At 43.7% G+C, this 25,558-nt stretch overlaps 1 protein-coding gene across 1 annotated transcript in view; it reads right to left on the reverse strand.

Moving 5' to 3' along the window:
* Window positions 1-1,465: 1,465 nt before the first annotated feature.
* LOC129410927 (tubulin--tyrosine ligase-like protein 12) overlaps window positions 1,466-25,558 on the reverse strand; it is a 29,318-nt gene continuing 5,225 nt past the window's right edge. Inside the window, exons 3-6 of the mRNA XM_055160024.1 lie at window positions 23,755-23,871; window positions 23,279-23,461; window positions 21,340-21,451; window positions 1,466-1,603 (exon numbers count right to left, since the gene is read on the reverse strand). Coding sequence (XP_055015999.1) covers window positions 1,520-1,603; window positions 21,340-21,451; window positions 23,279-23,461; window positions 23,755-23,871 — 496 coding nt within the window. The 3' untranslated portion in view covers window positions 1,466-1,519. The remainder of the gene's footprint in view (window positions 1,604-21,339; window positions 21,452-23,278; window positions 23,462-23,754; window positions 23,872-25,558) is intronic.

Below are 25,558 nucleotides of genomic sequence, written 5' to 3' on the forward strand. Positions count from 1 at the left end.
CGTTCAGTCCCGGTTTAGTCCCCGCGTCTTGTCCCCGGTTCAGTCCCATGGTTCAGTCCTGGTTAGTCCTGTCCAGTCCTGGTTCAGTCCCAGTTTAGAGTCTGAATTAATCCAGGTTTAGTCCTGTTTAGTCCTGGTTTAGTCCTGGTTAGTTCCTGGTTTAGTCAGGTTTAGTCCCAGGTTTTAGTCCTGGTTTAGTCCTGGTTCAGTCCCTGGTTTTCAGTTCTGGTCAGTCCTGGTTTGAATCCAGTTTAGTCCTGGTTCAGTCCGGTTTAGTCCCTGGTCCAGTCCCGGTTTAGTCCCTGGTCCAGTCCTGGTTTAGTCCTGGTTCAGTCCCGGTTTTTACCTCCGATGTCCTTCCAGGGATATTGTGGATATTGTTTCTCAAACAGAGGAATAAATTCATCGTAGTGAATCTGGAACAAAAATATAAAAATACTATAAATAATAAAATATAAAAATAAATAGAAAAACCCGAGTCCAGGTCCGGTTTTTGAGGAGGGATCAGAAAACCTCACTGACCTGTTTGAGCTCGACTCCGGGAGCGTAGTTCATCACAGTGAAGTGCTTCTCGTAATCGTCAAAATGATCCAAAGAAAATTCTCTGGAAAAGACAAAAAAAAAAAAAAAAAACAAAAAAAACATTAAAAAAATATATAAACAAGAAATCTGGAATCAGCGCCCACAGCGTTCAGCTCCAGTCAAATGAAGCTCATGGAGGACTGCAGTTACAGTAAAATACAGAACAGTATTTACAGGATTTATTTTTAAATAGACAAAACAGGGAAAAAACAAAACAAAACAGGATCATGTGTCGCAGTGTGTGTTGTGCGTTCTGTGTTGTGTTGTGCGTTGTTGTGTCATGTGTGTTGTGTGTTTTTGTGCGTTGTGTGTGTTTTGTGCGTTGTGTGGTGTGTTGTGTGTGTTGTGTGCGTTGTGTGTGTGTGTTGTGTTGTGTGTGTTGTGCGTTGTACCTGTTGTGTGTTGTGTGTGTTGTGCGTTGTTGTTTGTGTGTTGTGTTGTGTTGTTGTGTATGTTGTGTTGTGTTGTATGTTGTGTGTGTTGTGCGTTGTACCTGTTGTGTGTTGTGTTGTGTGTGTGTGTGTATGTTGTTGTGTGTGTTGTGCGTTTACCCTGTTGCATTGTGTTGTGTGTGTGTGTTGTTGTGCGTTGTACCTGTTGTGTTGTGTTGTGTTGTGTGTTGTGTTGTTGTGTGTTGTGTGTTGTGTGTTGTTGTGTTGTGTTGTGTGTTGTGTTGTATTGTGTTGTGCGTTGTGCGGTGTGTGTGTGTGTTGTGTTGTGCGTTGTACCTGTTGTGTGTTGTGTTGTGTTGTGTATTGTGTGTGGGTGTATTGTGTGTCTGTTGTGCTGTTTGTGTGTTGTTGTGTGTGTTGTGTGTTGTTGTGTTGTACCTGTTGTGTGTTGTGTGTGTTGTGTGTTGTTGTGCGTTGTACCTGTTGCGAAGCGCAGCCAGACACGTTGTATGTGTAGAGTTTGAGCGGCTGCACCGACCGAAGCATCACATGAACCTGACGTCGAACTTCACCAGCCCCACCTCCTCCCGACGGAACAACACCGGGTCCTCCACGTACTTACACACAACCTGACGCACAAAAACACACAACCTGGAGACACACACACAACCCCACACCACACACACAAACACACACACATCAACATGAAACGTCGAACTTCACCAGCCCCACCTCCTCCCGACGGAACAACACCGGGTCCTCCACGTACTTACACACAACCTGACGCACAAAAACACACAACCTGAGACACAACACACAACCTGACGCACACAAACACACAACCTGACACACACAAACACACACACATCAACATGAACCTGACGTCGAACTTCACCAGCCCCACCTCCTCCCGACGGAACAACACCGGCTCCTCCACGTACTTACACACCAACCTGACCGCACAAAACACACAACCTGACACAACACAAAGAACACCACACACACACACCTGACACAAACACACAACACACACACACTCCGCACCACCACACACAAACCTGACACACACAAACACACACCTGAGACACAACACACAAACACACACAAACACACATCCTGACACACACAAACACACAACCTGACACACAACCACACCAACCTGACAACAACACACAACCTGGACACACAAAACACACAACCTGAGACACAACACACAACCTGACACACAAACACACAACCTGACGCACAAAAACACACAACCTGAGACACAAACACACAACCTGACCACACACACACAACCTGACACACAAAACACACACACATCAACATGAACCTGACGTCAACTTCACCGCCCACTCCTCCCGACGGAACAACACCGGTCCTCCACGACTTACACACACCTGACGCACAAAAAACACACAACCATTGAGGACACAAACACACACCCTGACAACACAAACACACAACCTTGAGACACAACAACACAAAACCTGACGCACACAAACACACAACCTGAGACACAACACACAAACCTGGACACACACAACACACCAACCTGGACGCCACACCACAAAACACACCAACCCTGACACACATCACAAACACACCAACCTGAGACACCAACACACCAAACCTGACGCACAAAAACACACAACCTGAGACCACAAACACACAACCTTGACGCCACACAAACACCACAACCTGACGGCCACACAAACACACAACCTGAGACCCACAACACACACCCTGACACCACACAAACCAAACAAAACCTGAGACACACCACACCACAACCTGACGCACCACAAACACACAACCTGAGACACAACACACAAAACCATCGACACATCGACAAACCACACAACCTCGCACGCACCACAAACACACAACCCTGACACCACAAACACACAACACACTGAGACACAACACACAACCTGACGCACAAAACACCACCACAACCTGAGAGCACAACACACAACCCTGACGCCACACAAACACACAACCTGACACACTAACCCACAACCTTGAGACACCAACACCACAACCTGACAACACAAACACACAAACCTTGAGCACACACACACACAACCTGGACCACCACACAACACACAACACCTGACCGCACAAAAACACACCTACACACAACACACAAAACCTGACACACCACAAAACACCACAACCTGAACACAAACACACAACCTCCGACACACACAAACACCACCAAAACCTGACGACACAACACACAACCCTACACACCACAAAAACACACTAACCTGACGCACCAAAAACACAACAACCTGAGACACAACATACAACCTTGACACCAACACAAATACACAACCTGACACACAAAAACACACAACTGACACACACAAACACACAACACCTGACACACCACAAACACCACAACCGACACACACAAACACACAACCTGACACACACACACACAAGCCCTGACGCCCACAAAAAACACACTAACCTTGAGACACAACCACACCAACCTGACACCACTAACAACACAACCTGAGACACAACACACAACCTTGACACACAACCCACACAATCCTGACCCGCACTAAAAACACAACCCTTAGCACACCACAACCACACAACCATTAGCCTGACACACACACAAACACACAACCTGAGAACACAAACACACAAAACCTGACACACCACAAACACAACAACCTGAGACACAAGAACACCACAATCCTGACACACACAAAACACACCAACCTGAGACCACAACACACAACCTGACACCACACCAAACACACAACTCTGTACGCCACAAAGAACCACACGAACCTGAGACACCAAAACATAACAACCTGAACACACACAAAACACACACAATCACCTAGACACACAAACAACAGCGATCAACCTGACACAGCTACAAACACACACACCTGACACACACACACCACAAGCCTGACACACACAAACACACAACCTTGACACCATCACAAACACACAACTAGACCACACAAAAAACACACAACCTGACACACTAACACACAAAGCCTGACGCACTAACCACACAAAACCTGACGCCACCACGAACACACAACCTGAACACCACTTAAACACCACAACCTGACGACGACCTAACACACAACCTGACGCAACTAACCACACAACTGGACACACTTAACACACAACCTGACCGCCACTAACACCCACCAAGCCCTGACACATCCTAACACACAACCTGAGACACGAACACACAAACCTGACACCACTAACACACAACCCCTGACCACACCAGCAAACACACACCCACCAACCCCTGAACACCACTAACACTCACCACACTGACGCACCTCCACGAACCACACCCAATCCCTGACACACCTACTCACACACACGAACCCTGACGCACTAACACACAACGCCGCACCACACTCGACACACCCACACCCTGACACACCCAACACACAACCTGCACACACAGCCTACACCACAACCTGAGGACACTTAACACACCACACCCTGACCACCCACAAACACAACAACCTGAGCGCACCACACACACACAACCTACACACAAAACCACACACAAACCCTGCTACCACCACCTAACACCACCAACCTTGAGACCCGCACCCACACACAACCCCCTGACACCACTTAACACCCACACACCTGACGCACTCAACACACCCAACCTTGACAACACTAACCCACACAACCTGACGCACTCAACAACACCACCCACTGACACACAAACACAACCCACACCTGACCACCACTCAACCACACACGACCTGCGACACACAAACCACACAACCTGAAGACCCACCATACACCACATATCCTTGCACACACCAAAACACCACAACTGAGACACTAACACACAACAACACCACCTGGCACCCACACCTACAACCACCACAACCTGACCACACTAACCACAAAACCTCTCGACCGCCACTAACACACCACACCTGACACACTACCACACCACCAACCTGCACACACCCAAACACACAACACCTGCACACACAACAACAACACCACACCTCCACACAACTAAAACACCAACCTGAGAGACGAACTACACAACCTGACACTACTAACACACCACAACCTGACGCCCACTCACCACCACAACCCTGACACCACTAGACCAGCCACACCTCGACACACACAACACAACAACCACCCTGACACACACAACAACAACCCTCGCAGACCACTTCAACACACACAACCTTGAGACACTAACGCCACACCAACCTGCCCCACACCACAACACAACACCACACACCTGACGATCACCTAACACACAACCTGACCACTACTAAACACACAACCTCGACACCCACACCACCAAACACAACCTACACCACTAACACACAACCCTGACCACCACACAAAGCACACAACCTGCACCGCACCTAATCAACCACAACCTCGAGACCAACAACACCACACACAATTTCGAAGATCGAAACCACAACAAACCTGCAACACCACACAAACACACAACACCTGACACACTAACACACAACCCCTGACGCACACCTACACACAACCTTGCGACACCACAACACCACAAACCTCGACCACACCACAAACACAACCTGACCCACACACAAACACCAACAACCTGCACACACACAACACACAACCTGACACACACACAAAACCACACACACTCTGCACACACCACAACACAACAACCCTGACCACACCAACACCACAACCCTGCACCACCACTCAACACACACACCCTGACCACACCACAAACACACCACCACCTGGACACCACAACACACAATCCCTGCACACACACTAACACAACAACCTGGACACACCACACAAACCACCACCAACCTGTACACACACTAACACACAACCCTGCGACACACACACAAACAACACACACACCCCCTGACGCACACAACAAACACACCAACCGTGAGACCCACCAACATACCAACTCGCCTCGACACACACCACAACAACACAACCTTCCGCACACCACCACAAAACACCACACACCCTCGACACACACAACACACCACAACCCTGCGCACACCACACACCCACAACCCTGACACCACACAAACCCACCCACAACCTGACACACAAACACACACCACACACACACACAACCTGACACACACACAACCTGACACACACACCTGACACACACAAACACACAACCACAACCTGACACACACAAACACACAACCTGACACACACACACAACCTGACACACAACACACACCTGACACTGACACAACACACACACACACCTGACACACACAACACACAACCTGACACACACAACACAACACACACACCTGACACACACAAACACACAACCTGACACACACACAACACAACAAAACACACAACCTGACACAACACACACACACACACAACACTGACACACAACACACAACCTGACACACACACACAACCCTGACACACACACAACCTGACACAACACAACCTGACACACACAAACACACACACAACCTGACACACAAAACACACAACCTGAGACACAACACACACCTGACACACACAACACACACAAACACACACAACCTGACACACACAAACACACACCTGAGACACACACTGAACACACAACACTGACACACACAACACACACCTGACACACTGACACACAACACACACACACAACTGAACACACAAACACACACACACAATGACGACACACACACACACACACACACACAACATGACACACACACACTGACACACAAAACACACCTGACACACACACACAACTGACACACAAACACACACAACCTGACAACTGACACACACACACACACACACCTGACGACACACACACACACAACACACAAACTGACACACTAACACACAACCTGACACACTGAACACACAACCTGACACACACACAACCTGAACACACAACAACACACACTGACACACACAACCAGACACACTGACACACAACACACACCTGAACACACACACAACCTGACACAACAAACTGACACACTGAACACACAACCTGACACACTGACACACTAACACACACACACACACACACACACCTGACACACAAAACACACAACCTGACACACAACACACACAACACACACAACACACACAACCTGACACACACATGACACACACACACACAACCTGACACACACAAACACAACACACACCTGACACACAACACACAACCTGACACAACACACAACCTGACACTAACACACAACACACATGACACACACAAACACACAACCTGACACACAACAACCTGACACAACACACACCTGACACACACACAACCTGACACAACAAACACAAACACTGACACACACACACAACACACACCTGACACACACACAACACACAACCTGACACACACAAACACAACCTGACACACACAACACACAACCTGACACACAACACACACACACACAACACACCTGACACACAACACACAACCTGAACACTGACACACTGACACACACAACACACACACAAACCTGACACACAACCTGACACACAACACACAACCTGACACACAACACACAACCTGACACAACACACCTGACACACACACACACACAAACCACACACACTGACACACAACACACACACACAACACTGAGACACACAACCTGACACACACAACCTGACACACAAACACACAACCTGAGACACAACACACAACCTGACACAACACACACCTGACCTGACACAACAACACACACACACACAACCTGACACACACAAACACACAACCTGACACACAACACACACACACACACTGACGACACAAACACACAACCTGAGACACACTGAGACACAACACACACAACACACACCTGACACACAAACAACAACACACAACCTGACACACACACACAACCTGACACACAACACACACCTGACACACACACACACACAACACTGACACACACACACACACAACACACACACACCTGACACACACACAACCTGACACACAACACACAACCTGACACACACAAACACACAACACTGACACACAACACACAACACACACACACACTGACACACACACAACCTGACACAACCTGACACACACAACACACACACACACACTGACACACACACACACAACACACACACACACAACTGAGACACAACACACAACCTGACACACAACACACAACCTGACACACAACCTGACACACACACAACACAACACTGACACACACACACACACACTGACACACACACAACCTGAACACACACACAACCTGACACACACACACACACACACAACACACAACCTGACACACACACAACACTGAACACACAACCTGACACAACACTGACACACAACAACCACAACCACACCTGACACACAACACACAACACACACACACACACACTGACACACACAAACACACAACTGACACACACACACACACCTGACACACACACAACCTGACACACAAACACACAACCTGACACACTAACACACAACCTGACACACAACACACACACACACAAACACACAACCTGAGACACACTAACACACACACAAACACACAACCTGACACACAACACACAACCTGACGACACAAACACACAACCTGACACACAACACACAACCTGACACACAACACACAACCTGACACACAACACACAACCTGACACACAAACACACAACCTGACACACTGACACACAACACACAACTGACACACAAACACACACAACCTGAGACACACAAACTGATGTCTTTGGAAACGTTTATATTGACAAAAATCACAGTTTTTGTGTTTGTCGTATTTATTTTGTCGTATTTATTTTGTCGTTTTATTTTGTCGTATTTATTTTGTCGTTTTATTTTGTCGTATTTATTTTGTCGTTTTATTTTGTCGTATTTATTTTGTCGTTTTATTTTGTCGTATTTATTTTGTCGTATTTATTTTGTCGTTTTTATCTCCAAACCTTAAACCTGGAGAATCAAACTCAGAGGCCAAAATTAAAAACTGGGACTAAGTCGTGAGACAAACTAAATATTTATTGAAAAGTTTCACCAACATCTGCATGTTTTCTTTTCTGTCCAGATCTGTAATGTTAAAACTTTTACTTATTCAAATAAATGTTTAATAATATTTTTGTTTAAACTTTGAAACCAGAATAAACAGAAAATAAAATAATAATACAGTTTTCAATAAATCATGTCTCTGTAGTCGATCTGTGTGACACAGATTTGATCTGATCTGTATTAGAGCCGACATTAGAGCTCTAGCTCTATTAGACCAGGTTTAGACCAGGTTTAGACCGGGTTTAGACCGGGTTTAGACCAGGTTTAGACCAGGGTTAGACCAGATTTAGACCAGGTTAGACCAGAGACCAGGTTTAGACCAGGGTTGACCAGGGTTAGACCAGGTTTAGAACCAGGTTTAAACCAGGTTTAGACCGGTTTAGACCGGGTTTAGACCGGGTTTAGACCAGGTTTTAGACCGGGTTTAGACCAGGGTTAGACCAGGTTTAGACCAGGGTTAGACCAGGGTTAGACCGGGTTTAGACCAGGGTTTAGACCAGGGGTTTTAGACCGGGTTTAGACCAGGGTTAGACCGGGTTAGACCGGTTTAGACCGGGTTTAGACCAGGGTTTAGACCAGGGTTAGACCAGGTTTAGACCAGGTTAGACCAGGTTTAGACCAGGTTTAGACCGGGTTTAGACCGGGTTTACCAGGGTTTAGACCGGGGTTTAGACCGGTTTAGACCAGACCAGGGTTTAGACCAGATTTAGACCAGGGTTTAGACCAGGTTTAGACCAGGGTTTAGACCAGGTTTAGACCGGGTTTAGACCAGGTTTAGACCAGGGTTTTAGACCGGGTTTAGACCAGGTTTAGACCAGGTTTAGACCAGGTTTAGACCAGGTTTAGACCAGGTTTAGACCAGGTTTAGACCAGGGTTTAGACCGGGTTTAGACCGGGTTTAGACCGGGTTTAGACCAGGGTTTAGACCAGGGTTTAGACCGGGTTTAGACCAGGGTTTAGACCAGGTTTAGACCAGGTTTAGACCAGGATTTAGACCAGATTTAGACCAGGTTTAGACCAGGTTTAGACCAGGTTTAGACCAGGTTTAGACCAGGTTTAGACCAGGTTTAGACCAGGGTTTAGACCAGGGTTTAGACCAGGTTTAGACCAGGTTTAGACCAGGTTTTAGACCAGGTTTAGACCAGGTTTAGACCAGGTTTAGACCAGGTTTAGACCAGGTTTAGACCAGGTTTAGACCAGGTTTAGACCAGGTTTAGACCAGGTTTTAGACCAAGTTTAGACCAGGTTTTTTAGACCAGGTTTAGACCAGGTTTTAGACCAGGTTTAGACCAGGTTAGACCAGCAGGTTTAGACCAGGTTTAGACCAGGTTTTTAGACCAGGTTTAGACCAGGTTTAGACCAGGAGACCAGGTTTAGACCAGAGGTTTAGACCCACTATTTGAGAAGGACTAATCTAAACTTTCTCGTTGATGTGTTCGCTCCATTTGATTCTGTTCTGTATTTTCTGTTTAAAAAAACTCAAACAGTTTTGACAGTTTCCCCGCGGTGAAGGTCACGTCTGGAGTAAGAAGCTTTCAGAAATATTTGTGCACATAGAACAGAAATCCATGGGCATAAAATAAATATTCATAAACTCTCAAATGAGTCCAGTCGTACATAAAATATATTGTGTGTATTTTATCATCAGAACACGAACTGAAAAGTTACGACGTCAAGAATTACAATCACCAAATGAAAATGTACGATTAAACTTTCATCAGTACAAACACGACTTCACTGTTAAAAACACTTCATCACTTCACAGACTTGATTTATGGAGCAGAAGAAACATGGATCCAGATCAAGACTGTGCAGGTTTAAGTTTGTATCAGAGTAAAAACAGAGTCATGACACAAGGAGCAACAACAGAACAACAAGTGGTTCAGTCAAATTGATTGTAAAAATGTTTTGTGATGGATTCAACATTTATATTAATCTCACTGTGTATGTAATGGTAATGTAATGTTCACTTTGTTTACTCAATCTTATTATAATCAATGTATTAAAGGTTGTATGGAGGATAAATTGTGCACTTAAACAATTCTGTTTCTGAGTATTGCAGATTTCATGAGTTGCAGAAGGTCATAAAAGTCATATCCACTCAATAATAGGAAACATCTTGGGCGACCATTGCTTAAGGAAGATAAACTAAGGAAGGGCAGACTGACCTTAACTCTGACCTGAACACACTGACCTGAAGTGTTATTTTTGTGTTTTGAAAACATAATGGGTATGTAAGCAAAAGGGAACTACTCATGTTGCAATGCTTTCATGTTCCCCCTCCCGCTCTGAGATGAGTAGTTCCCATTGTAACTAGGGCTCCTAATACTGAATAAAAGGCGTGGAGAAACGAGGAGACTTTACAGGATATTGATTGAAGCAAGTTACATGTAACTAAAGTTCTTCTCTCGGTTCTTCTCCCTCCACGCGTGTAAAAGATATTAATCTCTTGTCTTCTCTCTTGTCAGTGAATATTGAGTATAGGTATAAAGGTGAACCTATCATTTTGTCTTGTCACATTGAATTCAGGAACCGAACTCTGCTGTGTGATATTGTGTAGAAACTCCTCGTCTGAACAGGAAACTGCACCTGTATGTTTGTAGAAACACAGTGGAGCCAGTTTTCTAACATCAGACGTAACATTGTCCCAGGGATAAAGATCAAATATCAGGTTCTCTGTGTGTTTAGATTCAAACATTCACACACACAGTGAACATCAGCCTGAACCTTCATCTCAGCTGCATTTCTCATGATGTTCATCTATGGACAGTGTTGGGAGTGTTACTTTTAAAATGTAATCCCCTACAGATTACAGATTACACACACCAAAATGTAGTTTGTAACAGAATCCATTAAATTACTTAAAGTGAGTAATGTAATCTGATTACTTTGGATTACTTGATTTGCTGTAGAGAAACAAAGACGAGGAAATCTTCACATAAGAAGTTTTATCTGATAAAAGAAAATAAAAAGTCCAGACTTTATTGAACCAAATTAAAAATATTATTGATAGAAGAAGAAGAAACACGTCCACACAGCAGGATTTAGTCCTGTTAAATCCTGTTTGATCCTGTTTTAGACCTGGTTTAGACCTGGTTTAGTCCTGGTTTAGTCCTGGTTTAGTCCTGGTTTAGACCTGGTTTAGTCCTGGTTTAGTCCTGGTTTAGTCCTGGTTTTAGTCCTGGTTTAGTCCTGGTTTAGTCCTATTTTAGTCCTGGTTTAGACCTGGTTTAGTCCTGGTTTAGTCCTGGTTTAGATCTGGTTTAGACCTGGTTTAGTTTCCGGCAATGAGTGGAATTACGAAAAAAAAAAAAAAAAAAAAAAAAAAAGGGATTTAGCCCAAAATGTGAAAACAGGAAAATCCCTCTGTGTAATCCATTTATTTCAACAAAGTAACTGTAATCCAATTACCACTCACTGAAACAGTAACTAACTGAATACAGTTACTCATCATTTGTACTCTGATTACTCTGGTACATGTAATCTGTTACTCCGACACTGTCTGTGGTTATATAAAAGAGACGACGTTTGGAGCCCACGAGACAGAAAAGGTGCAGATTTGGACCATTGACATGAACCAGCCCCTGAAAACATGTACCAGGTCAAAGTTACTGTACATTTTCCTGCTGTAGACGCTAAAACAACAAGTTAATATTTGTCAGGCGGCTCATTTAAAGCCGCCTGTTTTTCTGTGTCTTGTCAGAGACGTGGTGTAAGTTTGACCTGCTGGTGTTGATGATCAAGAGGCCTGTACTTGGACTTTTCCATCTCCGCACGTGTACTGAACCTTCTGAAAGTCCAACTCCACTGTGTTTCTACAAACATACAGGTGCAGTTTCCTGTTCAGACGAGGAGTTTCTACACAATATCACACAGCAGAGTTCGGTTCCTGAATTCAATGTGACAAGACAAAACATTTTACAATCAATTTGACTGAACCACTTGTTGTTCTGTTGTTGCTCCTTGTGTCATGACTCTGTTTTTACTCTGATACAAACTTAAACCTGCACAGTCTTGATCTGGATCCATGTTTCTTCTGCTCCATAAATCAAGTCTGTGAAGTGATGAAGTGTTTTTAACAGTGAAGTCGTGTTTGTACTGATGAAAGTTTAATCGTACATTTTCATTTGGTGATTGTAATTCTTGACGTCGTAACTTTTCAGTTCGTGTTCTGATGATAAAATACACACAATATATTTTATGTACGACTGGACTCATTTGAGAGTTTATGAATATTTATTTTATGCCCATGGATTTCTGTTCTATGTGCACAAATATTTCTGAAAGCTTCTTACTCCAGACGTGACCTTCACCGCGGGGAAACTGTCAAAACTGTTTGAGTTTTTTAAACAGAAAATACAGAACAGAATCAAATGGAGCGATGACATCAACGAGAAAGTTTAGATTAGTCCTTCTCAAATAGTGGGTTTAAACTCTGGTCTAAACCTGGTCTAACCCTGGTCTAAACCTGGTCTAAACCTGGTCTAAACCCTGGTCTAAACCTGGTCTAAACCTGGTCTAAACCTGGTCTAAACCCTGGTCTAAACCTGGTCTAAACCTGGTCTAAACCTGGTCTAAACCTGGTCTAAACCTGGTCTAAACCTGGTCTAAACCTGGTCTAAACCTGGTCTAACCTGGTCTAAACCTGGTCTAAACCTGGTCTAAACCTGGTCTAAACCTGGTCTAAACCTGGTCTAAACCTGGTCTAAACCTGGTCTAAACCTGGTCTAAACCTGGTCTAAACCTGGTCTAAACCTGGTCTAAACCTGGTCTAAACCTGGTCTAAACCTGGTCTAAACCTGGTCTAAACCTGGTCTAACCCTGGTCTAAACCCTGGTCTAAACCTGGTCTAAACCTGGTCTAAACCTGGTCTAAACCTGGTCTAAACCTGGTCTAAACCTGGTCTAAACCTGGTCTAAACCTGGTCTAAACCTGGTCTAAACCTGGTCTAAACCTGGTCTAAAACCTGGTCTAAACCTGGTCTAAACCTGGTCTAAACCCTGGTCTAAACCCTGGTCTAAACCTGGTCTAAACCTGGTCTAAACCTGGTCTAAACCTGGTCTAAACCTGGTCTAAACCTGGTCTAAACCTGGTCTAAACCTGGTCTAAACCTGGTCTAAACCTGGTCTAAACCTGGTCTTACCCTGGTCTTACCCTGGTCTAAACCTGGTCTAAACCTGGTCTAAACCTGGTCTAAACCTGGTCTAAACCTGGTCTAAACCTGGTCTAAACCTGGTCTAAACCTGGTCTAAACCTGGTCTAAACCTGGTCTAAACCTGGTCTAAACCTGGTCTAAACCTGGTCTAAACCCTGGTCTAACCTGGTCTAAACCTGGTCTTACCCTGGTCTTAAACCTGGTCTAACCTGTGTCTAAACCTGGTCTAAACCTGGTCTAAACCTGGTCTAAAAAACCTGGTGGGGTAAAAAGATGAAGGTTTTGGTGTAAAAGTCCATTGAAGGGCCCCTGACATTCAGATGAAGATGTTCCTGCTGCTTTATTTGACTAAATGTAAAACTGTTGGAGCTTTACAGATGAAGAGTGATTCATTTAGATGATATATTATATATATGAGGTGTTTTTGTGACCTGTGTTACCATAAGATACTTGTTTTGTCTCGTTTTAATCTGATTTGTTTCTTTTACTTTGATTTGTTTAAATTCTTTCAACTTCATTTCCAGGTTTGGGTTGTTTTGCATTAATTTTTGTGACCATTATGTTTGTGTGCAGGAAAGACAAGGACCTTCTGTTCTTTTGACACTTGACCTTTGTTTGACCCTGATAATGATGTAAACCCTCTGTGTCGTGTAGAAGACGCCTGAAGACAACGTGGGGGTCCACTTCCTGCTCCTTCGACAAAGTGGAGTGACAGTTAAAGCTTCGCTGGGAGGAGGAGGGGCGTTAATGGCTGATGTTTGTGGCTTTTATATATGCAGTGTTGGGGAGTAACAGATTACATGTACCGGAGTAATCAGAGTACAAATTAGAGGTTTTGAGGCACTGCTAAGGATAAGTGAATATTTGCAATGTTTGGTGTAAAGTTTAATCCAGATAAATGATTTGATAGAAATCTAAATAGTCTAATGTCTGCGAGGTTTTGAATGTTTTGAGGAACTGTCAAAGACAAGTGTTTGGCAGATGTTGCGAGATAGGGTATAGAGGATGTTATAAGGTGGTTTGTGAAGCTAAGTGATATTTTAAGTGTTGTTAAAGTTATTTGTCTGGTGTTTTCTAAAGCCAAGTGATTTTTTTTGAGTGCTGTTAGTTTTCTACATTGTGTTTTTAAAGTTAAACGATATTTTGAGTGTTATTAGAGTTATTTAAAAAGAAGTGAGACTCAGGCTGCGTAATATAGTCCTGGTCTAAACCTGGTCTAAACCTGGTCTAAACCTGGTCTAAACCTGGTCTAAACCTGGTCTAAACCTGGTCTTACCCTGGTCTTACCCTGGTCTTACCCTGGTCTAAACCTGGTCTTAAACCTGGTCTAAACCTGGTCTAAACCTGGTCTAAACCTGGTCTAAACCTGGTCTAAAACCTGGTCTTACCCTGGTCTAAACCTGGTCTAAACCTGGTCTAAACCTGGTCTAAACCTGGTCTAAACCTGGTCTAAACCTGGTCTAAACCTGGTCTAAACCTGGTCTAAACCTGGTCTAAACCTGGTCTAAACCTGGTCTAAACCTGGTCTAAACCTAAACCTGGTCTAAACCTGGTCTAAACCTGGTCTTAAAAAACCTGGTCTAAACCTGGTCTAAACCTGGTCTGGTCTAAACCTGGTCTTAAACCTGGTCTAAACCTGGTCTAAACCTAAACCTGGTCTAAACCTGGTCTTAAACCCTGGTCTAAACCTGGTCTAAACCTGGTCTAAACCTGGTCTAAACCTGGTCTTAACCTGGTCTAAACCTGGTCTAAACCTGGTCTAAACCTGGTCTAAACCTGGCCTAAAACCTGGTCTAAACCTGGTCTAAACCTGGTCTGGTCTAAACCTGGTCTAAACCTGGTCTAAACCTGGTCTAAACCTGGTCTTAAACCTGGTCTAAACCTGGTCTAAACCTGGTCTAAACCTGGTCTTAAACTGGTCTAAACCTGGTCTAAACCTGGTCTAAACCTGGTCTGGTCTTAAACCTGGTCTAAACCTGGTCTTACCTGGTCTAAACCTGGTCTTAAACCCGGTCTAACCCTGGTCTAAACTGGTCAAACCTGGTCTAAACCTGGTCTAAACCTGGTGGTTAAAAAGATGAAGGTTTTGGTGTAAAAGTCCATTGAAGGGCCCCTGACATTCAGATGAAGATGTTCCTGCTGCTTTATTTGAGTAAATGTAAAACTGTTGGAGCTTTACAGATGAAGAGTGATTCATTTAGATGATATATTATATATATGAGGTGTTTTTGTGACCTGTGTTACCATAAGATACTTGTTTTGTCTCGTTTTAATCTGATTTGTTTCTTTTACTTTGATTTGTTTAAATTCTTTCAACTTCATTTCCAGGTTTGGGTTGTTTTGCATTAATTTTTGTGACCATTATGTTTGTGTGCAGGAAAGACAAGGACCTTCTGTTCTTTTGACACTTGACCTTTGTTTGACCCTGATAATGATGTAAACCCTCTGTGTCGTGTAGAAGACGCCTGAAGACAACGTGGGGGTCCACTTCCTGCTCCTTCGACAAAGTGGAGTGACAGTTAAAGCTTCGCTGGGAGGAGGAGGGGCGTTAATGGCTGATGTTTGTGGCTTTTATATATGCAGTGTTGGGGAGTAACAGATTACATGTACCGGAGTAATCAGAGTACAAATTAGAGGTTTTGAGGCACTGCTAAGGATAAGTGAATATTTGCAATGTTTGGAGTAAAGTTTAATCCAGATAAATGATTTGATAGAAATCTAAATAGTCTAATGTCTGCGAGGTTTTGAATGTTTTGAGGAACTGTCAAAGACAAGTGTTTGGCAGATGTTGCGAGATAGGGTATAGAGGATGTTATAAGGTGGTTTGTGAAGCTAAGTGATATTTTAAGTGTTGTTAAAGTTATTTGTCTGGTGTTTTCTAAAGCCAAGTGATTTTTTTTGAGTGCTGTTAGTTTTCTACATTGTGTTTTTAAAGTTAAACGATATTTTGAGTGTTATTAGAGTTATTTAAAAAGAAGTGAGACTCAGGCTGCGTAATATAGTCCTGGTCTAAACCTGGTCTAAACCTGGTCTAAACCTGGTCTAAACCTGGTCTAAACCTGGTCTAAACCTGGTCTAAACCTGGTCTAAACCTGGTCTAAACTGGTCTAAACCTGGTCTAAACCTGGTCTAAACCTGGTCTAAACCTGGTCTAAACCTGGTCTAAACCTGGTCTAAACCTGGTCTAAACCTGGTCTAAACCTGGTCTAACCCTGGTCTAAACCTGGTCTAAACCTGGTCTAAACCTGGTCTAAACCTGGTCTAAACCTGGTCTAAAAGGTCTAAAAGTTTTTTATTCTCATCTCAATGAGAAACTCATCAGTTTGTCGTTTGTTGATTTAAGGTTGAGTTTTTCTGTGGTTTCGAGTTCAGACTCTGGGCTCCTGACGCGGCTCCTGAAATGTTTAGAAACATAAAAGTGTGAGGAGGGTCTGAGCGGAGTTTAAGGCCGACGGGTCGTATATTTCTGAAACTTTCTTACTCCATAGTCAGGCTCCTTCTCTCCCTCCCTCTGCTCCCCTTTCCCCTCCTTTCTTTATCTCCGATTCCTCCCCCCGCCTCTGTTTGTCTCTGTCTCTCCTCCTCACTTTAGTCTGAAGGATGTGACAGAGATAAGACGAGTGGAGACTCTGTGAACCAAGGTCACAAAAAAAAATAAAAAACTCCAAGAGAAAAAAAAACAAAACAAAATCCAGAGAGTGTGGAATCTGTGTGTGTGTGTGTGTGTGTGTGTGTGTGTCTGTGTGTGTGTGTGTGTGTGTGTGCGTGTGTGTGTATGTGTGCGTGTGTGTGTGTGTATATGTGTGTGTATATGTGTGTGTGTGTGTGTGTGTCTGTGCGTGTGTTGTGTGTGTGTGTGTGTGTGTGTGTGTGTGTGTGTGTGTGTGTGTGTGTGTGTGTGTGTGTGTCTGTGTGTGTGTGTGTGTGTGTGCTGTGTGCTGTGTGTGTGTGTGTGTGTGTCTGTGTGTGTGTGTGTGTCTGTGTGTGTGTGTGTGTGTCTGTGTGTGTGTGTGTGTGTCTGTGTGTGTGTGTGTGTGTGTGTGTCTGTGTGTGTGTGTGTGTGTGTGTGTGTCTGTGTGTGTGTGTGTGTGTCTGTGTGTGTGTGTGTGTGTGTGCTGTGTGTGTGTGTGTGTGTGTGTGTGTCTGTGTGTGTGTGTGTGTGTCTGTGTGTGTGTGTGTGTGTGTGTCTGTGTGTGTGTGTGTCTGTGTGTGTCTGTGTGTGTGTGTGTCTGTGTGTGTGTGTCTGTGTGTGTGTGTGTGTGTGTGTCTGTGTGTGTGTGTGTGTGTCTGTGTGTGTGTGTGTGTCTGTGTGTGTGTGTGTGTGTCTGTGTGTGTGTGTGTGTGTGTGTGTGTGTGTGTGTGTGTCTGTGTGTGTGTGTGTGTGTGTGTGTGTGTCTGTGTGTGTGTGTGTGTGTCTGTGTGTGTGTGTGTCTGTGTGTGTGTGTGTGTGTGTGTGTGTGTGTGTCTGTGTGTGTGTGTGTGTGTGTGTGTGTGTCTGTGTGTGTGTGTGTGTGTGTGTCTGTGTGTGTGTGTGTGTGTGTGTCTGTGTGTGTGTGTGTGTGTGTCTGTGTGTGTGTGTGTGTGTGTGTCTGTGTGTGTGTGTGTGTGTGTGTGTGTCTGTGTGTGTGTGTGTGTGTGTGTCTGTGTGTGTGTGCTGTGTGTGTGTGTGTGTGTCTGTGTGTGTGTGTGTGTCTGTGTGTGTGTGTCTGTGTGTGTGTGTGTGTGTGTCTGTGTGTGTGTGTGTGTGTGTGTGTGCTGTGTGTGTGTGTGTGTCTGTGTGTGTGTGTCTGTGTGTGTGTGTCTGTGTGTGTGTGTCTGTGTGTGTGTGTGTGTCTGTGTGTGTGTGTGTCTGTGTGTGTGTGTGTGTGTGTGTGTGTGTCTGTGTGTGTGTGTGTTCTGTGTGTGTGTGTCTGTGTGTGTGTGTGTCTGTGTGTGTGTGTGTGTTCTGTGTCTGTGTGTGTGTGTCTGTGTGTGTGTGTGCTGTGTGTGTGTGTCTGTGTCTGTGTGTGTGTGTGTGTGTGTGTGTGTGTGTGTGTGTGTGTGTGTGTCTGTGTGTGTGTGTGTGTGCTGTGTGTGTGTGTGTGTGTCTGTGTGTGTGTGTGTGTCTGTGTGTGTGTCTGTGTGTGTCTGTGTGTGTGTGTGTGTGTGTGTGTGTGTGTGTGTGTGTGTGTGTGTGTGTGTGTGTGTGTGTGTGTGTGTGTCTGTGTGTCTGTGTCTGTGTGTGTGTGTCTGTGTGTGTGTGTGTGTGTGTGTGTGTGTGCTGTGTGTGTGTGTGTGTGTCTGTGTGTGTGTGTGTGTGTGTGTGTCTGTGTGTGTGTGTGTCTGTCTGTGTGTGTCTGTGTGTGTGTGTCTGTCTGTGTGTGTCTGTGTGTGTGTGTCTGTGTGTGTGTGTGTGTGTGTGTGTGTGTGTGTGTGTGTGTGCTGACTGCCTTTAAACTTCTTTTCACTGGACGTTTGTGTTTTTGACTTTCATTTCATATTTTCACGTTGCGTTAAATCTGATAAAACTAAAACTGAATAAATACTTTTTGCTATTTTATTTAATCACCTTATTTTTCTACAGCTCATCTGATAAACAAAGAAAATAAAAGCACGAAAACACCGAAGACAGTAAAATAAAACAATAAATAAAAAAGCATTAAAAAACCGGGACCAGTCAAAAGTTTGTACGGTTTTTTCCCTTACTACTTTCTTACAACTTTTTAAACAACAAACAAGCAAAATATATGGAATTATATAGTAAAGAAAATAAATTAAACTAAAAGTTGCCCTCCCTTTGCTTTGTTAAAAAAAAAATTCATTTGTTTGCTACATAATTCCATTTATCTTGCTTCATATACACGATGTCTTCTGTGTGTTTATAAAAAGGAGAAAGTAGTAAAAAAAATGTAAATAAAATAACCAGAACAGAACCACAGATGCTTTTTGTAGTTTTTTCCCCTAATATCCATTTGTTTTGGACCATTTTTACATGATATTAGATTATTTTACTGTTTTGTCCCTGTGCTGTGCTCCGTCTCTTTCTGTACACTTCTTTTCTGTGTTTACTGTGGATCATATTTGAATCATGTTCTGTTCTTTTGGTGTTTTCTGTCTGATGAGGAAGTGTTTTGTCCTTTAGATTCACTTATTTTTCACCCACATATTTAGGATTAAATTTGTATAATATTCTGTACCTTTGCTGTGCTCTCTCTTTGTACATTTATTTTTCCTGTATATTTGAGGTCACGTTTACACTGAAATGAATCACTGTATCAGAAACGATTTGTGTCCAGACACAACGTTTCTGTGTCACAGTCAAAAATCTTCCTGTCGTCACGTGGACGATAAAAACAAGGACGTGGAGCAGCAGGTCTGAATTTGCAAAAGATGATTTTGAGTCGAGTTAGATGGGAAGTGTGAAAACTGTTTTTTTGTGAACCGACAACAAGGTTCAGTTGTTACTGAACGTACCACTGGATTTTAAGACGTTTGTCTAAATCAGACGTGTCAGACTCAGGCCCGGGGGCTGAATTTGGCCCATGATAATTATATTTGGGCCATGAGATCAAATCAAGTCTGTATCAGAGCTGCTACAGATCGACTATAGAGACATGGTTTATTTAAAACTAAAATGTTGTATATGCTGCTTGTTCTGGATTCAATGTTTAAAAAAAAAACTATTATTAAACATTTATTTTAATAAGAAAAGATTTAACATTACAGATCTCGAAAGAAGAGAAAACATGCAGATGCTGTTGAAATTTGTCAGTAAATATTTAATTTGACCCACGACTTAGTCCCAGTCTTTAGTTTTTAATTTTGGCCTCTGTGAGTTTGAGTTTGCTGCTCTGTTTTTTGTTTAAACTGTTTTCCTCAATATCGTCACATGACGACGTCACAAACCCAGAGAATCAGAAGGAGCGAGTCACAGTGTCGTGTCCAATCAGGACGAGACTCCAGCTCCTACATCAGAGTATCAGAGTTTTCAGGAGTCCCACAGTCCCCATCACATCTGGACTCACATACACACTCGTGTGAACGGGGCCTCAGATCATGTTATATTATATTACATAGTTCCGTACCTTTGGCCTGCTCTCTCTCTTTGTACAGTTATTTTTCCTATATATTTCAGATCATATTCTGTTATAATATCCTGTACCTTTGGTGTACTTTCTCTCTGTCGGATGAGGCAGTTCAGGTTGTTGCTGATGTGAGTGTCCAAACCTCGAGCCAAGTTCCAGGGTTTACAGATCCAGTGGTTGTCTTCACCTCTGCAGACACAAAAGAAAAGGAAAATAAGGATTCAAATTACAACAGGACCCGGTCAAGCAGAAGTAAACAACAAGACCAAAAACTCAAGTGAATTCATCTGATATAAAAATGTATTGAACAGATACATATGTACTCTAGTTTATGAAACTGTTGACCTTTTTTCTGTATCCATTTTTGGTTCTAAAGTTCCATCCGTTTTAAACAGACCATGTAATGAAACATGGAACAAAAATTATTTCCCAAATTTCAAAGACCTGAAAAATCATGTAAATAAATGTTTGTATTTCATCATATCTTGTGTTATTCCATCTTTGAACTGTTGATGAAGGGACAGGATTTTTCAAAAAAAAAAAGTATTTAAAATGATAAAAAATGTTCTTGGAAGGACTGACATATTTTATAGAAATAGTTTCCTTTCATTTTGAAGTAATATTAAAGTTTTCAGAAGAAAAAAGTGACAAATGATGTAAAATCCTGCACCTTCTACTTCACAGGTGTCAAACATAATAAGACCTTTAATCTGGCCCTCGGCTGATTTTCTACTAAAATATTTTAATTATATTTTCTATTAAAATCTTGTTAATTTTCTGTGGTGTTTATCACAGCAGCGTCTCCAGCGTCTCTGTACGTGGCCCCTCCCACCAGAGCAGCACAAATGAAGACTTGTCTCTTTCCAAACGCTCTTAAAGGACGATCGTTTTGACTGTTGACCGTGACACCCTCATCAGAAAAATGTCCAACATGAGAAAAGTGGAGCCGAGTGCAGGATTTTACAACAAAAATTGACTTATTCCTATTTTACATACAAGTTCATGTTAAAACTTTGTGTTGAAATTGTATTTTTCTTCTTAAAGTTTCAGGTTGTTCATAAAATAATATTTTGTAAAAGAAAGAGTTCATCAAATTAAAAAAGATTTCTGTAATAGATTTGTGTTTTCTCTGCACAAATATTTGAACTTATTGTTATTTTTGAGGTTTATATATGCCATATATATATATACACATATATATATATATATATATATATATATATATATATATATCATATATATAGTATATATAGCACATATATAGTTTTCTGATCCGGCCCCTTTGAGATCAAAGTCGGTTGGATACGACCCCTGGACCAAAATGACTTTGACACCTCTGTTCTACTTGTTTGTAACAATTTTCCCTCCGTTACTTTTCCCTCCGTTACCATGAACCTTTCTTAATAAAAAATCTCATGACTCTAAAAGTAAGAGGTTTTTCAACCTAATCTTGTACCATATGGTAGAAAACTATATGAAGCAAATATTCAAACCAGTTTGTTAAGGATATGTAAGTGAGAACCAAGAGTTATCACTGTTTGGATTTATTGACCAAAAAGTGCTGCATATTTCATTCCCTCCGTTACCGATGTGAGTTTTTTAAATTTTTTGTCTTGAACTTGAAAGAATCTCACAGGTTTAACTTGACCCTGTTGGAGTGTAACTCTTTCCTACATTCTGATACTTTACTTATTTCAATAGTTCCTCTAGTTTCTGAATAAGAGACATTTGAATGTCAAAAATCTGACCCTGTTTCCCTCCGTTAACACTTGACCAGACCCAAAAGCAGCTCAAAGTTTGTCTAGAAAGCTCCGTGGGTGAGAATATTTCAAAGGAGCCCACTGTAGGCTGCGTTACAGGTCAGATCTGTGGAGAGGCGCCGCATTCACAGACAACACGATTGTATTTTTGAACAATAAAAACTCCCGTAGTGAATAAAAGCGACACAGATTCTACACAGAGAGACTCCGGGCAAAGCAGGAACGTTCCGCAGTGGAGCTTTAAAGCGCCCGTTACCTCTGGGCTCTGGTCTGGAAGCAGCGGATGAACTGCGGCAGCTCGGTCTGGAGGTTGAAGGTGAGCGGGAGCCAGTCGGACTTGACCCGGCGGGACACGGCGGACAGACAGTCTTTGACCGTGAGGAGGCTCTCGCACGGGAACTGGTTCAGCAGGACGTGAGGACGCAGTTCACTCAGAGTCCTGCAGGGGGAGACAGAGACACAGGGAACTGAGGAAGAGCTTTTCTCAGCCGGGTTCTGCTGCTGCGGGGGACGATGTGACGATGTTCAAATCTCACAGTTCGATATTATCACAATAAACATCTCACTGTACAATATTTATTACAATATTTTGGAGACGCTGATAAAACTGTAGCTAGGAAACTTTATTGCTTTTAAAATACAGTCGTCACCCCACACCTAAACCAGGACTAAACCAGGACTAAACCAGGACTAGAGCAGGACTAGACCAGACTAGAGCAGGACGAGTCTGACCTGAAGTCCTTGATGTGGTTGTAGGCCCAGATGACGTCGGCCTCGTCCTGATCGTCCGTCAACTTAAACCGAGGGTGAGTCAGATTATTACTGACCTGAGAGAGCTCCGAGTACACTCTGAAAACACACAAACACACAAATACTGTCAAATACACTCTGAAACACACACACACACACACACACAATACTGTCAAATACACTCTGAAACACACACAAACACACACAAATACTGTCAAATACACTCTGAAACACACACAAACACACACAACACACAAAATACTGTCAAATACACTCTGAAACACACACAAACACACACACACAAAATACTGTCAAATACACTCTGAAACACACACACACACACACACACAAACACACAAATACACACAAAATACTGTCAAATACACTCTGAAACACACACACACAAACACACACAAATACACACTACTGTCAAATACACTCTGAAACACACACAAACACACACAGTATTGTAAAATACTCAAACACACTCATACACACAAGGTACAAAGTGTGTAACTGTCAGTGTTCTGGTGGTGACAGATAAAAGTGTAAAAACTGTCGCTGGTGTTTTTGATGTCAGTTTGTTTTCATGGAGATAAGTCAGAAAATCATTATTTTATTTGTATTTATTTCAAATATTAAGTCGTGTCACCACACCACAATTATATTTTATTTTATTTGTTAAATATTTAACTTTGAGTCATGAGAACTTTTATCTCACCTGGAGGGAAACAGTGAAAAACAGAAGAGACGAAAGAGAAAAGACGATAGAAACACAGAAAAATGTGAAAAGAAAAAGACGAGACAGGGACAGGAGAGAGGAGACAGGGACAGGAGAGAGGAGACAGGGGCAGGAGAGAGGAGACAGGGGACAGGAGGAGAGGAGACAGGGAGGAGAGAGAGACAGGGAGGAGAGAGGAGGAGGAGAGAGGAGACAGGGGCAGGAGAGAGGAGACAGGGACAGGAGGAGAGACAGGGGAGAGGAGAGAGGAGAGGGAGGAGAGACAGGGCAGGAGAGAGGAGACAGGGCAGGAGAGAGAGGAGACAGGGACAGGAGAGAGAGGAGACAGGGAGGAGGAGGAGAGGAGGAGACAGGGGCAGGAGAGAGGAGACAGGGGCAGACAGGGAGACAGGAGAGAGAGAGGAGGACAGGGACAGGAGAGACAGAGGAGGAGACAGGGGCAGGAGGAGGAGAGGAGGACAGGGGACAGGAGAAGAGGGAGACAGGGGCAGGAGGAGAGGGAGACAGGGGCAGGAGAGAGAGGGAGGACAGGGAGGAGAGAGGAGACAGGGAGGAGAGAGGAGACAGGAGGAGAGAGGAGACAGGGAGGAGAGAGGAGACAGGGACAGGAGGAGAGAGGAGACAGGGGCAGGAGAGAGGAGACAGGGACAGGAGGAGAGAGAGACAGGGACAGGAGGAGAGACAGGAGAGAGGGGAGCAGGAGGAGAGGAGGCAGGGACAGGAGAGACAGGAGGAGAGAGGAGACAGGGACAGGAGGAGAGGAGACAGGAGACAGGGGCAGGAGAGAGGAGACAGGGACAGGAGAGAGGAGACAGGGCAGGAGAGAGGAGACAGGAGACAGGGACAGGAGAGAGGAGACAGGGACAGGAGGAGAGAGGAGACAGGGGCAGGAGAGAGGAGACAGGGGCAGGAGAGAGAGAGGGAGGAGAGAGGAGACAGGGACAGGACAGGAGGAGAGAGGAGACAGGGAGGCAGGAGAGAGGAGAGGAGACAGGGAGACAGGAGAGGAGAGAGAGGAGACAGAGGAGACAGGGGGAGGACAGG

This window comes from Boleophthalmus pectinirostris, unplaced genomic scaffold (genome assembly GCF_026225935.1).
Source record: "Boleophthalmus pectinirostris isolate CB_2022bp ecotype Guang Dong unplaced genomic scaffold, ASM2622593v1 HiC_scaffold_2826, whole genome shotgun sequence".
Classification (NCBI taxonomy): Eukaryota; Metazoa; Chordata; class Actinopteri; order Gobiiformes; family Gobiidae; genus Boleophthalmus; species Boleophthalmus pectinirostris.